The sequence below is a fragment of the Pygocentrus nattereri genome, chromosome 2, assembly GCF_015220715.1.
Source record: "Pygocentrus nattereri isolate fPygNat1 chromosome 2, fPygNat1.pri, whole genome shotgun sequence".
Classification (NCBI taxonomy): Eukaryota; Metazoa; Chordata; class Actinopteri; order Characiformes; family Serrasalmidae; genus Pygocentrus; species Pygocentrus nattereri.
In genome coordinates, this window is record NC_051212.1 from 5,704,980 (window position 1) to 5,721,893 (window position 16,914).

Genomic DNA, 16,914 nt, shown 5'->3' on the forward strand with positions numbered 1-16,914 from the left:
GTGTTGCAACCGTCGCCACCGCCCTCCAGGAAGTGGTCACGCCACAGTCCGGCCGCTTATTGGTCGTTTCCGAAGAGCGTCACGGGACGGCGCGCTGTGATTGGTCGAGACCGCTCACTTTCCGCTTTGACGCAACTCGCCGTGGCGGCGCGTGCGCGTTCCCGCAGGTCCACTGGAGTGAAGATGGCGAGCTTGTGTGCGCGCGCGGCGAGACAGAGCTGCCTCAGACTGCTGTCACCTTCAGCCTTCAGGTACCTCTAACATCTACCTCTGCCTGTAGAGCAGTCTGGGTGGAGCTGAGCTGCTCTCTAACGCTTAGCTGACCTGACTCAGTCTGTTTAAGTCAGTGCTCCAGTGGCCTGACTCTAATTTACTCTACATCTAGTCTTCTGAGTCTGGAGGTGGTCTGAGTGTGTCCGGTTGAGGCTTAACCTGCATGCCCTGTCCAGTTTGGGTTTCAAGGCTGCGGCTCTGAGTGTCCTCTGAGCTGGGACTGGACCTCATATCCATCATCTACCCCTGAAGAACCCTGTGTTCCTCATGTTCTACTCTGAAAACAGCTCCATGATTTCCTCCACGGCTTCACCTCATCTCCCACTCTTCTCTTCCACGTTTCCAGGACATAAAAAAGCGTGAAAAATAAGAGTGGGGGGTCAGATAAAGTCGTGGATGGACATATGGAGCTGTTTTGGGGTAGATGTTTAAGTTGAGGTGGTTCTCTTCAGTAGAGGAAAGGAACATTTGCATGCTTAAATGGTTCCTAGGTTTGAGGCAGAGTGTGTTGTATGTGATTCTGTATAGAACCTTTTTGAATAGGGTCCTGTGTAGCACCAAAAAGGGGTCTGGTCTTGTTACGATGTCAAGTTTATAACAGAAGAACCTTTTCTGGTGCTATACAGAACCATTTTCAAAAATGTTCGATTTAGCACCAAAAAGGGTTCCGCTATTGTTCCAGAGTCGAGGTTGTCATTATAGAATAACTCTTTTTGGGGCTACACAGAAGCATTTTCAGAACCGAGGTTCTGTGTAACGCCAAAAAGGGTTCTACAATTGTTAAGGTGTCAGGTTTATAACAGAAGAACCCTTTTTGGTGCTGTACAGAACCACTTTCAAGAAGGTTCTATATGGCACCAAATGTATAGATTCTATGAAGAACCAAAAAGTATTCTGCTGTTGTTACAATGACAAATTGAGGATGACAGAAGAACCCTTTCTGGGGCTACACCGAACCATTTTCTAAAAGGTTCTGTGTGACTTCAAAAAGGGTTCTGCCAGGTTTATAACAGAAGAACCCTTTTTGGTGCTATACAGAACCACTTTCAAAAAGGATCTGTAAAGAACCATATACAGCATATTTTCCATCAATCTGAAGAGCCATTTCACCATGCCTGAACCATTTGCACATGAAATAGTTGTATAGGACCCATGGTTCTACATAGAACCACTAACTTCAGTGAAGAACCCATGAGGAACCATCTCTTAAGTGTGTATGACGAAAGCTTATATATTATATATAAAAACTTGTCCGTCATTATATGTGCTGATAGCATGAAAAGCGGAGTGGGAGATGAAGTAAAGTCATGGATAAATGAGGGGCTGCTGTTTTTAGGCAGGCCTACACATCAGTTTAGTTTAAAGTGTGGGTGGAAACATCTAATCAGGGCCAGTTTACTGGACATCCAAGTCTTCAGAGTCTAGAATTGGACCGTACTGCTGTTCCAGTTGAGACGCATCACTGATCTTTATTAGTGTAGCCTTAGGGTTTGTATTTAGTTATTGTAACTTGCTGTATATAACACTGTATATGCACTTGAGCTGTGCTTACATTTGAAACTTGTCTAGGATACAACTTAATTGGTTTAGTTCAGTGGCAGTTACATTTTGGGGGATTTAGTTCAGCGGCAGTTACATTTTGCTGGGTTTAGTTCAGTGGCACTTACGTTTTGCTGGGTTTAGTTCAGTGGCGACTGCGTTTTGCTGGGTTTAGTTCAGTGGCGATTGCGTTTTGCTGGGTTTAGTTCAGTGGCGATTGCGTTTTGCTGGGTTTAGTTCAGTGGCGACTGCGTTTTGCTGGGTTTAGTTCAGTGGCGACTGTTTTGCTGGGTTTAGTTCAGTGGCAGTGACATTTTGGTGGGTTTAGTTCAGCGACAGTTACATTTTGGTGGGTTTAGTTCAACGGCAGTTACATTTTAGTGGGTTTAGTTCAGTGACAGTTACATTTTGGTGGGTTTAGTTCAGTGACAGTTACATTTTGGTGGGTTTAGTTCAGTGGCGACTGCGTTTTGCTGGGTTTAGTTCAGTGGCGACTGCGTTTTGCTGGGTTTAGTTCAGTGGCGACTGCGTTTTGCTGGGTTTAGTTCAGTGGCGACTGCGTTTTGCTGGGTTTAGTTCAGTGGCGACTGCGTTTTGCTGGGTTTAGTTCAGTGGCGACTGCGTTTTGCTGGGTTTAGTTCAGCGACAGTTAAATTTTGGTGGGTTTAGTTCAACGGCAGTTGCATTTTGGTGGGTTTAGTTCAGTGGCAGTTGCATTTTGGTGGGTTTAGTTCAGTGGCGGCAATATTTTGGTGGGTTTAGCTTGGTGGCGGCTACATTAAACTAATGTTAAATTAGTTTTAATTAAATTACATTAAATTAAACCCAGCAAAACGCAGCTGCCACTGAACTAAACCCACCAAGGGTTTAGCTCAGGGGCGGCTGCGTTTTGCTGGGTTTAGTTCAGTGGCAGCTACATTTTGCTGGATTTACTTCAGTGGTGGCTACAATTTAGCAGGTTCTGCTTTACAGTTCTAACCCTGGGATTATTCTCTTATGTGACGGCTAATGCAGCTCTTATAATAGACGTGTATTTGTCGGTAGGGACCCATGTGCATGTTTTTATGGGTGTTCTAACATATTGAAAAAAAGAACTTGATCTAAATGGCATTGGAGAAGAAAAAACACTCTGCACAAAAATGTAGTTTTATTTTTCTGTTGGATAAATAATATAAATGATATATATGAGTATAATAAAGCTAAATCTAACTGATCAGACGTGTCTATTGTGGCTGCAGCTATGAAACACGACAGAGCTCAGCACGTTCCGGTAGAGTGACAAGGAAATCTAACCGTATCTTTCATCATGAAACCTGATGGTGATGTTAGCTGGTTAACAGACAGAAGATGATGCAGATGATCAGTGAAGTCATTGTTGGCCTGTGTGGTCTTACGATGTGAAAGGAGCTCAGTATTAAAGGTGGCTCTGTATGTGTGGAATGTTTTTATCAGTGTGGGGTAGAGTTTAGTCTTTTTGTACAGAGCTGATTGATCCTCACAGCATTTCGGGTACTCACTTGTTTTTGATTGGCCAGCTGGACTGAATGCTGGCTGCAACATTTCGAGTGATTACACCAAGTATTGTCACTCTGCCTTCTCCAGAGCTACACCCCGCCTGCTCTGCACGGCAGCCCAGCAGAAGAGCCCTGGAGCGGGATCGGAGGAGGAGAATGGAGCGCAGAAACCCGAACCACCCGCCGCAGAGAAGGCCTTAACTGAGGAGAAAGCTCAGCTGGAAGAACAGGTCAAAGAACTCACGGTGAGTGGAGACCACAACCTGTGGTTCAGCTGTAAATATCATCATTTCTGTTAGGCCTGTGAAAAGGAATCAGGCTGATATGAACGTGGTGATTCAACTGCATCAGTTTTGGAAGAATAAAATTGATTATAATATTTTATACATTTTGCCAAAATATATTTCTTGTGTTATTTTCAAACATAAACGCTTGTAATATTATCTTTAGGCCACTACTGTGTTTGTTTGGTCATCATATTTTTAAAAATGAGTTAACATCATAATGATCAAGTCACTCGAGACTTCATGAAGCATTTTCTAAAGAATTATAATAGAATTCAGATGACTATCGATTAAGTTACATTTTGGTGGGTTTGGTTCAGTGGTGGCCACATTTTGGTGGGTTTGGTTAGGTGGAGGCCACATTTTGGTGGTTTTGGTTCAGTGGAGGCCACATTTTGGTGGTTTTGGTTCAGTGGAGGCCACATTTTGGTGGGTTTGGTTCAGTGGAGGCTACATTTTGGTGGGTTTGGTTCAGTGTAGGCCACATTTTGGTGGGTTTGGTTCAGTGGAGGCTACATTTTGGTGGGTTTGGTTCAGTGGAGGCTACATTTTGGTGGGTTTGGTTCAGTGTAGGCCACATTTTGGTGGGTTTGTTTCAAATGCGGCCACATTTTGGTGGGTTTACTTTAGTGGGGGTTCAATTCAAAGACAGACACATTTTGGTGTGTATGTAAAATAAAAAACCAAACTGTTATCTTAAAGTTCAGTAGGTCAGTACTACAGTAAAACAGGCATAACTATGATGCTCCAGCAGTAGGTAAATGAAGCAGTTCTGTAGTGCTGGCTGTCTGACAGCTGCCCTAACGCTGGATTAACCTGTTTGGTTGCAGGACAAATACAAGCGGGCGCTGGCCGACACAGAGAACATTCGGCAGAGGAGTCAGAAGATGATAGATGAGGCTAAGCTGTATGGTAAGTCAGTCACAAACACTATGACTGAAACTAGGACAGACCTGCTGTAAACATCCCAGGAATACCAGTGAATGAAAATGTGCATTGGCTGCAATTATGAACTTGTCATGTCAACAGATCAACTCCAAGTTCTAATTATCGTTTGCTGCATTGGCAGGTTTAGGTAAGGGTTAATTTAATGCTTTGATACCTGAGCAATTTTCCAACTGTTGGAACATCTCAGGTCGTTAATGGCCTTATATTTGTATCGGCCCATCAAGCTTCTATGTCTTTTAAACTGTTATGCATTTTAGGCTTAATATTTTAATCAGGTTGGAGTCTGATTTACTGAAAGTTTCTCAAAGGCTACGTTTACACAGCAGGTAAAAGTGGCCCAAATCCAATCTCTGTGTATGACTCAGATGTGTGTCAGTGTGAACAGAAAAAAACATTTTCAATTCTGATTTGAGACGCTTTCGTATGTGGTACTGAAATCCGATACGTACCAGATCAGTGGCAGTGCAACTCCTTCTGAACAGCCAGATCAGATTTCATGCGGCTTTAACATCAGTCCAACTCGACATTTGTCATTATTTCGCTCTGCTAGACTGAAGTGGCCGTATGGGCCCTTTTATGGTGAACTCAAAGACACCGTGGGTGATGAGCCCAGCTGTCAGTCAGTGAAACTTCATGATGGCTCCTGCGATGCTGGCGAAGACTAAACTGAAGCTCCAGGAGTGACTGGTGTTCGTTGGAAGTCTCTGGACGAGCCACATGATGCATTGTTCTTTTGCGCTTGTGAGTCGATTTAGGAGCTGATCTGTAAAAAGGGCTGATGTCACATACAGATCACATTTAAAAGATACTGTGAACAGCCAAACAAAAAAAAAATCAGATTTGGTGAGAAAATCAGATTTGGGCCACTTCTACCTGCTGTGTAAACGTAGCTGAAGTGTTTGGTGCAGTCACGCTAGAAATTAGCCTCCCAACTGACTGTGTGCACCATGTTGCCTCTTTTATTTAAGGCCAATTAGGACTAATTTTATAAATATGTGTGCTTAGGCTTGGGATGCGAAGTTGCATTCTTGTGCGTTCATGTCTACGATTAAAAAAAACTGGTCCTCATTGCACTGTATGAAAAAAAAAATATATATATGTGTGTGTGTGTGTGTGTGTGTGTGTGTGTGTGTATATATATATATATATATATATATATATATATATATATATATATATATATATATATATATATATATATATATATTGGGGCACTTCCACACTGTAGGAGCTTTGAATCCCATTCTAAATCCATAGGTATTAATATGGAGTTCGCCCCCCTTTGCAGCTCTAACAGCTTCCACACTTCTGGGAAGCTTTCTACAAGAGTTTGGTGTTTGGTTCATCCAGAAGAGCCTTTGTGAAGTCGGAGACTGATGCTGGACAAGAGGGCCTGGCTCACAATCTCCATTCTAGTTCATTCCAAAGGTGTTTGATGGAGTCGAGGTCAGGGCTCTGTGAAGGCCAGTCAAGTTCTTCCACACCAAACTCACCCAGTCAGGCCTTTATGGAGCTGCTTTGTGCACTAGGGCTCAGTCATGCAGGAACAGAAAAGGTTCTTCCCCCAAACTGTTCCCACGGAGTTGGAAGTGTACAGTTGTCCAGAATGTCTTGGTCTGCTGAAGCATTAAGATTTCTCTTCACTGGACCTAAGGGTTTTAGGCCAACGCCTGAAAAACAGCCTCATAGCATCATCCCTCCTCCACCAAACTTTACAGCTGGCACAGTGCAGTCAGGCAGGTAGTGTTTTCCTGGCATTCACCAAACCCAGACTTGTCCATCGGAAAGAAAAGCGTGATTCATCATCGGTACGACCCGTTCTACTGCCAGTGTTTGTTTATCAAGACTGCAAGGCTGTGTGCCTAATTTTAACCACTTGTTGGAAATAGTTTTGGTTAAAATGTGAACTCAGTAATTAGGAGAAGTGTCCTAGTACTTTTGTCTATATAGTGTAAATGTAGCTTTTGTGTCTAAAGTTTGGCTGCCTAGATGATTCAAAGGCTGCAGTTCACTGGAACATGACTGACTGTGGTACTGAAATATTGCTAAACATGAAATTAACCTGGCCGATCTCACTGTTTTTAGGAATCCAAGGCTTCTGCAAGGATCTTCTGGAGGTGGCTGACATCTTGGAGAAGGCGACGCAAAGCGTGCCCAAAGAGGAAGTGAGCTCTGAGAATCCGCACCTGAAGAACCTGTACGACGGGCTGGTGATGACAGAGGTTCAAATCCAGAAGGTCTTCTCCAAGCACGGTCTGGTGAAGCTGGACCCTGCTGGGCAGAAGTTCGACCCCTATGAGCACGAAGCCCTCTTCCACGCCCCTGTCGAGGGCAAAGAACCCGGCACAGTTGCCTTGGTTACTAAAGTAGGCTACAAGCTTCATGGCCGAACCCTCCGGCCGGCCTTGGTGGGTGTGGTGAAAGCCCCCTAATTGACTTATTTTTATGGCCTACTCACCAATTCGGTCTTTCTAAGCAACTGTTGCTGGGATTGACGAGTTTTTTAGGACACTGGTAAAAAAAATCCCATTCAACCTAATGAGAAACTGTAGAACAGACTGTTTATATCACAATACCTACATTTAGAGCCAGTTATTAATTTCAGATGTTTATTTTGCATGAATAATCAGGACAGAGTGGTCTATTATTTTGGAGGTTTTTAGCAGTAAACATATGCAGTTGATGGTCTATTGTAAGGATTGTTGGTTTCAGTTTCTCATAAGATTGAATGGGATTTTTTCCCCAGCATTCTGTAAAGCTTATCCAAATTCGTAACACTAGCTACGAAAGAGCACATTGGTGGGCGGAGCCTGGGTAGGTAATTTGGTTTAGTTTTGCTGCAGTAAAGGACAGCGGAACGAGCCGTCCAGTCTTTGTGCTGCTGAAGATGCTGGACTCTAACTTCACAGTGATGACCAACAGTACGGATGATAGTGGATTGATTCAACTTTGAATTTCTATATGAATAGTGACGAATATAATTTATGTTTATGATCATTCGAGTGCATTTTTTGAGAGTGGAGTAAGTGGCAGATGGTGAGAGATACATGGATGGTGGCTTAAAAACCCTCTATGTTTTGGAGGAGTAGGCATAATCACAACTTAACAGCGGTGATCCTTCATGACAAGACAGTCCAGGAAATGCATTTTGAATCCTTAGAAAGTTTCAAACTTGTCCAGTAGAGTTTTTATACATTTAAGACAATTTTGGACAAAAAAGGGCTTATAATTTTCTACATAAAGTCTGTATACTCAGCATAGATCTTCATCCTGCATCCAAAACCTCTTCAGTTTAAGGCAGCGTAGCAAACGTTCACGGCACGCTGATCATTTTTTTTCTGCCCTAATGCGTCTATTAAACTTCTGAAGGCTTTAATAATCACCTGATTATTGACTTGGTTGGTTTGTTAAAACAGGAAGAGTACAAATCTGTGCTAAAATTGATTAGCACATTCGGCTAATTCCGCTAATTGGTTTACATCTTCAGAACCGTACTTGATCATTCCTGCTTCAGAAGTGACCACCAGTGCCCCATTTTTTTCTTTTAATTTGTAGAATATATTCCAGTAACGCTTTATTTGGATAATCCACTTGAGATGCTTTGTAGATATTTAATTTACTGTTAAGTTATATTCACCTAAATATCTACTACATTGACCATAATTCTCTTAAAATCTAAACCTGCTCTAATCCTAACCTCAAACCCAAACTCAACCCTCATCCTGGTCCCAGTCCTAACCCTGGTACAAATCCTAACCTTAACCTCAGCTCAAAACCTAAATCCCACCCTCACCCTGGTCCTAGTCCTAACCCTGGTCCAAATCCAAAACTCAACCCTCACCCTGGTCCAAATCCTAACCTTAACCTCAGCTCAAAACCTAAATCCAACCCTCGCCCTGGTCCCAGTCCTAACCATGGTCCAAATCCTAACTCTAACCTCAGCTTAGAACCTAAATCCAACCCTCACCCTGGTCCCAGTACTTACCCCTGCCCAAATCTTAATATTAACCTCATCCCAAAACTTAAATCCAACCCTCACCAAGGTCTAAAACCTAAATCCAACTATCTCCCTGGTCCTAGCCCTAAGCCTGGTCCATCCTTAACCTCTGCCCAAAACCTAAATCCAACCCTCACCCTGGTCCAAAACCTAAATCCAACTCTCACCCTGATCCTACCCCTAACCCTGGGCCAAATCCTAACCGTACCCTTAACCTCAACTTAAAGTAAGTAAAATTTATTTATATTTCACTTTTTACAGACATAATGTTTTACAAAAACATAACACAATATAAAATATACAACATGACACAGTACAAAAAGAAATAAAACAAAACAGGGCCTGCAATGCCTTAGCTGCCTTGACCATTTATCCAAATGCCTGCTTAAAAAGGTGGGTCTTTAGTTGCTTTTTGAAAGACTCCACAGAATCAATTGATCTTAAAAAAGGGGGCAGTGTATTCCACAATTCAAGAGCGACAACCTCAAATGCTCGATCTCCACGAGTCTTTAATCAAGAATGTGGAACAGTACATTTAAATTACTCGACCTAAGAGAACGAGCTGATACGTATGGATGAAGCAGATCAACCACATACATAGGAGCCTGACCATGCAATGCTCTGAAAGTAAGTGTAAGGATTTTAAACTGAATCCTATACTCAACAGGAAGCCAGTGTAACGAGACTAACAGAGGGGTAATGTGAGACCGTCTATTTGACTTGGTCATCAACCTTGCTGCAGCATTCTGAATCACCTGCAGTCGGTCACGAGCAGACATACTAAGTGAAGAGAAAAGAGCATTACAGTGATCAATACGAGATGACATAAATGCATGTATAAGCATCTCTAGCTCCACCCTTGAAACTATAGACCTCGATTTACTAATATTCCTTAAGTGGAAAAAACAAGATCTTGTCAGTTGTTTAACATGTGTGTCAAACAATAATGAATGATCAAAAATGACACCCAGATTACACAGGCTGGAGTGGACAACAGGAGAAAGAAGACAAAGGTTTTGTTTAATCATTGGAGAAACCTTGTCAGGAGCAACAATCAAGACTTCAGTCTTGCCAGCATTCAGCTGTAGAAAATTATTTGATGTCCATTCTCTGATGGCTTTAAGACAGTCCATTAGCCTACATAGACTATGCACCTCACCAGGCTTAAATGAGAAATAAAGCTGAATATCATCAGCAAATAAATGGTACGCAATATTAAAACTACTAATAATCTGCCTCAAAGGCAACCTATACAAAGAAAACAGCAATGGCCCCAAGACCGAACCCTGTGGAACCCCACAAGATAATGGAGTTGACTCAGACACAAAATCTGCAATAGTCACAGTGACGGTTCTCTCAGTGAGATACGATTTAAACCAATCTAGTACTGTGCCAGATATGCCCACCCAGTCATGTAACCTATTTATCAGAATTTGATGGTCAACAGTGTCGAATGCAGAGCTAAGGTCAAGTAAAACCATCACCGAGCGATCACCTGCATCAGCTGACATTAACAAATCATTAGAGACCCTCAGAAGAGCGGTCTCCGTAGAGTGCCGATTACGAAACCCAGACTGGAAATTGTCATACATATTGTATTTCTCTAAAGCAGCAGTGAGTTGATTGGCCACCACCTTCTCTAAAATTTTAGCCATAAAAGGAAGTTTGGATATAGGCCTGTAATTCTTTAGCACAGCTGGGTTTAACGGCTGAACAGTAGCATGTTTGAAATAAGATGGAACACAGCCATTAGTCAAAGAAGAATTAATAATAGCTAGAACTGCAGGGCCAATACTTGGTAAAGCTTTTAAAAATAAAAATGAAGGTATCACATCCAGAGCACTAGTGGATGGCTTTAATTTCTTAATCACATCCAGCATATATACTAAGCTGATAGGCTGGAAGGAGTCCAAACCACCAAAAGAGGGTGGGAAACTAATGTTAAAAGCACACGTCTCAGGCTTAATACTGGATCTAATGGCCATGACCTTATCCACAAAAAATGAAAGAACCTTATTACAATCATTGACAGGAAAGCATGGCAATGTTGCAGGTGGTGGAGAAACAATATTACTTATAGTATTAAATAAAATCTAAAAGTCGCACATCGGTGTTAAACCGTGCAACGACGAGTAAACAGCCACTCCGGGAAATGAAAAATTCCCGGCAAAAGACGAACTTTCCGCAGAGCCTCTAATCTGCAGCAGCATTTGCCGATCGTAGACCAGGACAGCCGAGGCATCCCAAGCACACAGGAAAAATTAAGATACCAAACAGAAAACAATGAACAGGTGAGACACAGACAACCACGCCATGGCAGCGGCAGAGCCAAACACAGGCGCCAGCTTGCCCCAAACAGAAACAGTCGATCACTGTGACCTTACTTCACAGTTGCTCTCCTATAGCGAGCCCTCACCCTGGTCCTAGACCTAACCCTGGTCCAAATCATAACCGTAACCTCACCACTGTTTAGAATCAATGGAGTTTCAACACATGGTTTGTTGCCAATGTGAACAGCTGTAGATCATCTATAGTGGACTATGCAAATAAAGTGAGAGCTACACAAAGAGATCGGCCTTAAACATGTTTAGTAAGAACCTGATCACGTCGTTATGGGAAAATCAGAGAGGATGGTTGAATGAAGTCTAAACGCTCAATGAACTGGACCTTTCTTGGATTCAACCAAGAAGCATTTGTAGTGATTCCTGTCAGTCTATAAAAATGTATTGACCATGTGCAGTTTTGACCCTCGGGTAAAATGAAGAAAATTGGTGGACATTCTTGAAAGCCCAAGCTTCTGCTGTGTCCATGTATCTTTCCCTGTGTTGCTTGCTTGCTTAAAGTTGGAGCTCAGTTAGAGAGGCTAATGTTGCTGACAGTGAAAGTGAACATCCGCCAGTTAGCAGTATGCTAATGACAATGCTGACTGGTGGTACTAGCTTCCTTTAAGTCATTGTTAAGCTCGTTAGCATGTCTGCAGAGCTGCTCCTTTAAAGCGTACTCGGATCTCTGAACAACACTTCAGCATTCGATAATTGCTAACATGCAAGGTTTGTCGACCATTGCTCCTGGAGATCTGACTCTAGGTTCTAGCTCTAATTAGCACACTTGCTCAAGCTAATCAACTTGAGCATTACCCGGTGTGGGAGGGTTACATCTTCAGAACCGGGGTCAGTCTTTCTTGCTCTCGAGAAGCAACCATCAGGTTCAGGTTCCCGCCCCCCCCCCCAGTTTTGTGTATCTGTATGTTTCTTGGTTTGTCTGAGATAAATTACTGGACCTAATTGTATTTTTTTCATGTATCCATCAATAAACATGTTTGAAATAGGACAATATCTCAAGTCTGGATTCAGTTAGCTACAGCTGAAGTGTGGATGACTCCGTTAGAGTGGTGATTGCCAAGCCAGAGCTATAAATCCCAGCTATTCCACATATTTGTGGATTTCCAGCCCCAGTTCCAGGTAATCCATTGGTTTAAGCAGTTGTATTTTCATGGTTAAGCCAATGGATTAGCAGGTTTAGGTGTGTAGAAGACTGACTAGCCAGCTGGCTCAAGTATGTAGGCCGTACAACGGAGATTAGCAACCTGGCTCAGGTGTATTGGGTTTGCATTAGAACATCAGGATTGGAAACGTCTGGATTTGAAACTTAGGCAAACATCATCCTGTATCTCTACAGTGGTTCCAGATCCCACATTTGGGTCTCTATGTTCTGAATATTCATGTTTTCATTGTTCTAATAAGACTGAAAACACAAATATGCAGATCTGGTGTTGGGAACGCTTCGCTGTCTGAGTCCAGCACTGGAAGATCCTCAGTATATTTACGTTATTTACAGTTGCATGTGTACCATAAGGTGAATGTTTCTTAATAAAATAAGGTTGAGATGATTGGAATAACTGAATTTTATTTTGGGTTTCTTTTAGGACTTTTAATCGAATGCTTCGCTCAGAAATGCTAAAGAACAGATTGCAAATTGACCAAGTCTGTTTTCTTAGTTGTGACTCATTGAGATGCTTGATGATCTCTAAAATACTCAAGGATTTAATCAGAAATGAGAGATCATGTTGTTAAACTTCCTTTCCAAGTCAAACATTCCTGGTGAAGTTTGCAGTTCTGTGGCTGTGGTCACCAACCATGCTTGTGAATGTCTTCTTCCTTTATTAATTCCAGCTAATGGAGAGTTTTAAGTATATTATATAGAGTATATTATCATCTTGATAAAATATTCTTCTCTGAGTTTATGATGGATAAGATCAGTACTTCAAGAACATTGAACACCTGCTGGGATCATAAACAAAAATCTAGACCAAATATAGAGCGTCTAAAGACAACAATAACTGGCGTACAGTTACTGAATAAGCCAATAGCTAATGCTAGTAATTATAACCAGAAAGCGAAAGTTCGTGAACAAACTTTGGTGTGAAAAAGCTGGCTAATTGAGTTAACACATTAAAATGCTGGAACACTGTTGATGGTTGTAAAAACGTTGCTAACAAGTTGCCAAGCAGATGCGTTGTTAGGTGTTATACTAAACGAAGTTCCACCTAAAATTCTGTGCCACCTTAAAAGAAGCTCCACCTTAAATTCTGTACCACAGTAATATTACTGCTACCCTAAATGAAATTCCATCTTTCTCTGAAATTCCGTGCCTCCTTAAATTTCCTGCTATGTTAATCGCAGTTCCACCCTTAAATTCAGGGCCACCTTAAATGAAGTTCCGCTCTAAATTCTCAGCCACAATTTTAGTGCTACGTTAAAGAGCACTCCACTTTCAATTCTGTGCCAACTTAAATTTAGTGCTAGGTTAATGATAAATTTATTACTACAGCACTTTCATACAGGTCGCACCTCAAAGTATGGAATGGACGGGAGACAAAATAACTTATAAAACAAGTTGAGTTTAGTGGATTACTTTACTATTCAGGAATAAAAATAATACATTAGAATGAATGAAATTCAAAGTGTCAGCTGAGCTAATCTGAGATGTTCAAGAAGGTAAATTCACAATGAAATTTTAATTAAAAGCTAAACTACAGAGATGTTTTCAAATGTGGGAACTGATCTTCACTGTCTAATGGAAGGGTGGAATTGAGTTCCACTGTTTAGAAGCAGAACAACACGAAGACCCTCCACTTTTTCTCAAAAACACATCTGATTTTACACACACACTTTCTAAGCTGCTTATCCTACTGGGTCAAGGGCAGCTGGAGGCTATTCCAGCACCAATTGGGTGGAACTTCTGGCCAGCCACTCTGAGAACGCCCAATATCATCTGATCTGATTTTATAGCCTTTTTAAAAACGTGTCATTGCTGTGTTGCCGGTGCATTTGTTTCATACCGTCCACCCCTAACTCAACAGGCCTGACCTACAACACAATTTCCAGCAAACCTGCATCTGCTGAAGGTCATGTGAATGTCGTGACCTGAGAGGAAACACACACTACTGCACGAGACAGTAGTACAAAATTTTCACGACCAAATCGTGAGCCAAATTATTCAGTAACTGTTCTGACCTCCACCAAGCGCACAGCTCATATCCCTCCTGTTCTTCAACAGCTGCACTGGCTCCCTATTAGTTCTAGGATTAAGTACAAAAATCCTTCTTCCTACCTTCAAGGCTTTCCGTGGTCTGACTCCGACATTCCTTTCTCATCTCCTTTCTTTATATTGTCCCTCTCATGCTCTCCGATCTTCTAATTCCGGACTCCTCACAGTTCCCTCAAGTAGACTTTCTACTATGATTGGCAGATGTTTCAGAGCTGCTGCCCCCAAACTCTGGAATTCTCTACCTTCCACTCTTCATAATTGCTCTTCTCTGTCTTCCTTCAAATCCCTGCTAAAAACCTTCCTTTTTCCCTCTCTGTAGTCTTTATTATTTATTTGCAGACAGTGTGTGATGACATTATTATTATGACATTTTTTAAAAATATTTTTCTAAAAGTTCCCCTCAAATGAACAGAACACGTGTTTTATGATCTCCACATATCACTACATTCTCACAATTTACTGCTGAAAGCCAAAAATCTCCGACGCTCTTTGTGTTATTCTATTAAAGTGATGTTTCCAGAGCAGATCACTGAAGAGACGCCATCTGTTTATAGTTTAGAGCCCAGATTTGGGGAAAAACGGGTCGACTTTCAGTAGAAAAACAAACTGAGTTCAGCTTCTTTTATTATAAGGGTTTAAAATGACATCACTGTCTATTAGACTGGAGAGAAGAGCTACAGCCTTACACGACGCCCAGCTTGGAATATGAACGTTATGAGGAACATGACGAAGAGCGTTTTGGAACCACCGGTGGTCTCAAGGAGTTTGAGGTTAGTACGCCGCCTTACAAAATCCATCCACACAGAGTGTGTCTGTGGGAATTTCTGCCCATTCACCCAGAAGAGCATTTGTGAGGTCAGACACTGATGTTTGACGAGAGGGTCTGGCTCACAGTCTCCGTTCTAGTTCATCCCAAAGGCGTTTGATGGGGTTGAGGTCAGGGCTCCGTGTGAGGGCCAGTCAAATTCTTCCACACCAGATTCACCCAGCCATGTGCCCCAATACTTTTGGCAGCATGACTCCATATAGTGTATGTATGGTGTCTGAAGCTGGCCTCTTTAGCTGTAGCACTGCCAATGAGCAGGGAAGTCTGTTTAATAAAATTTCTATTATATTAGGTTTTATTTTTTGCTTCAGCCCAACTCAAAAGCAGCACACGTCAGTCACCAAACATGCACTTAGTGGCCCATTTATTAAGATCTCACAGTCCTGGAGCGCCATCTAGTGTTCTCAACAGGATGGTTCAGGTTCAGCAACGTGGGAGAACAGAGACAGGGCTCAAACGTAGTCTGAGACACTTCCATCATGATTATGTAGTTTGTTAACGCATTGTGGAAAATGTGCTTTGTCATCTTCAAAAGATCATCATTTCAGTTTTTTAAGGAAAATCTGGAATAATACGTTTTCGTTGGGGACTATTTTGCCTCACAGCGCCCAGCATATTATGTATCCCTCCACCAGGAATGGATTTTAAAGCTAAAATCTTCTCAAAACTATCATAAAAGTGTCTCAGACATCAGTGAGTGAATTCATAACCATTTCATGTAATACATGTCTGTGAGGGAGCTTTTAGAGGTGGACGTCTGGTTTAACACCAAACCCCTGTGAACGACTCCTGTTTACATCATTTTGGTGGACTACCCCTTCAACAATGTTTCTTAAAAGCCCCAAATCTGTCACATACAAGAAATTCTGTCTTTTTATATGAATAAAAACTGCAGGACTGAAGAACACAGAAAAACAAAAGAAGATTTAGTGGGAACTCTTTCATACAAAACACAACGTACGTCGTATCGTGTGCAGTGGTGAGCAGACGAGCCTGAACACACAGCTTTTGAACATCTTCAATGTACAGAACACTTTTACAAATGAGAAAGTTCTGAAAAAAAAAACAAAAACAAAACACTGCTTTACTAAAAATGCACTGAACAATGTCACACCTGAACCAGAAGCTTTTTTCTCACTCAGTTTCTTTTTCCTCTTTTTTTTTTTTTACAAAATGTATAAAAATGCATTTGAAATAAAATACTTTACAATTCACAGATCACTTTTTCTCTAAGCACCCCCTCAGAGCTTCTGCACAAATTATTTTACAAAAAGAGACATATTTACAGTTTCTAAAATAGCACAATGACTCCTGCTGCCATTAAAATACAACTATTTCACCCAAAAGAAGAGGTCAGACCTCTCCTTTACACCCCGGGACACCAAAACGCAGCTCCAGTGGCGGAAAAACGAATGAAAGGCTGCCGTTTCTCATCGTGCTCGTCTGAAAGTTATTTGTCCACAAAACACAGAGACCCTCTGATCACCGTGGGAAGAGTAACACTCACAAAGCGATCATTTGGTGCTATACGACGACGTCTGTCACAAAAACAGATCCTGGCTTGAAACAACCGAGTAGATTTTTCACTGTAGGAAATCCACTCTTGGAGCGCCATCTAGTGGCTTTACCGCTGCAGCATACCTGAACTCAGCAAGGCCTTACAGGGGAACTCCACTAACGTATCCAAATTTCTGCATAATTAAATGGTTAGGATGTAAACAGTCGTTCAGAGTGGCTTGGTGTGCTACGCTCCATTCACAGTGGTGGTGATAGGAACCAGAAGTCCACCTCTAAAAGTTCCCTCACAGAAAGTTCCTACATGAGATGGTTCTGAATTCACTGCCTGATGACTGAGATGCTTAAACTCCATTCATGGTGGAGGGATACACAATATGCAGGGCGCTGTGAAGCAAAATAGTCCCCAAAGAAAACTTATTATTCCAGATATTCCACATCTTCCCATCATCAACATTCCATATAAGC

General features: G+C 41.9%; 1 protein-coding gene across 1 annotated transcript; it reads left to right on the forward strand.

The window, feature by feature from the left end:
• The first annotated feature begins 136 nt into the window (after positions 1–136).
• Positions 137–7,940, forward strand: grpel1 (GrpE-like 1, mitochondrial). Its single transcript, XM_017687707.2, has 4 exons — positions 137–251; positions 3,415–3,571; positions 4,441–4,522; positions 6,644–7,940. The coding sequence occupies exons 1-4, from the start codon at positions 184–186 to the stop codon at positions 6,988–6,990; spliced, it is 654 nt and encodes a 217-aa protein (XP_017543196.1). The 5' UTR covers positions 137–183; the 3' UTR covers positions 6,991–7,940.
• The last annotated feature ends 8,974 nt before the right edge of the window (positions 7,941–16,914 follow it).

Bases quoted from the DNA above. Each gene is read 5' to 3' on its own strand.
- grpel1 (XM_017687707.2), top strand. From the start codon at position 184: ATGGCGAGCTTGTGTGCGCGCGCGGCGAGACAGAGCTGCCTCAGACTG. The intron at 252-3,414 runs GTACCTCTAACA...TGCCTTCTCCAG, and splicing joins CTGTCACCTTCAGCCTTCAG to AGCTACACCCCGCCTGCTCT. The intron at 4,523-6,643 runs GTAAGTCAGTCA...CACTGTTTTTAG, and splicing joins AGATGAGGCTAAGCTGTATG to GAATCCAAGGCTTCTGCAAG.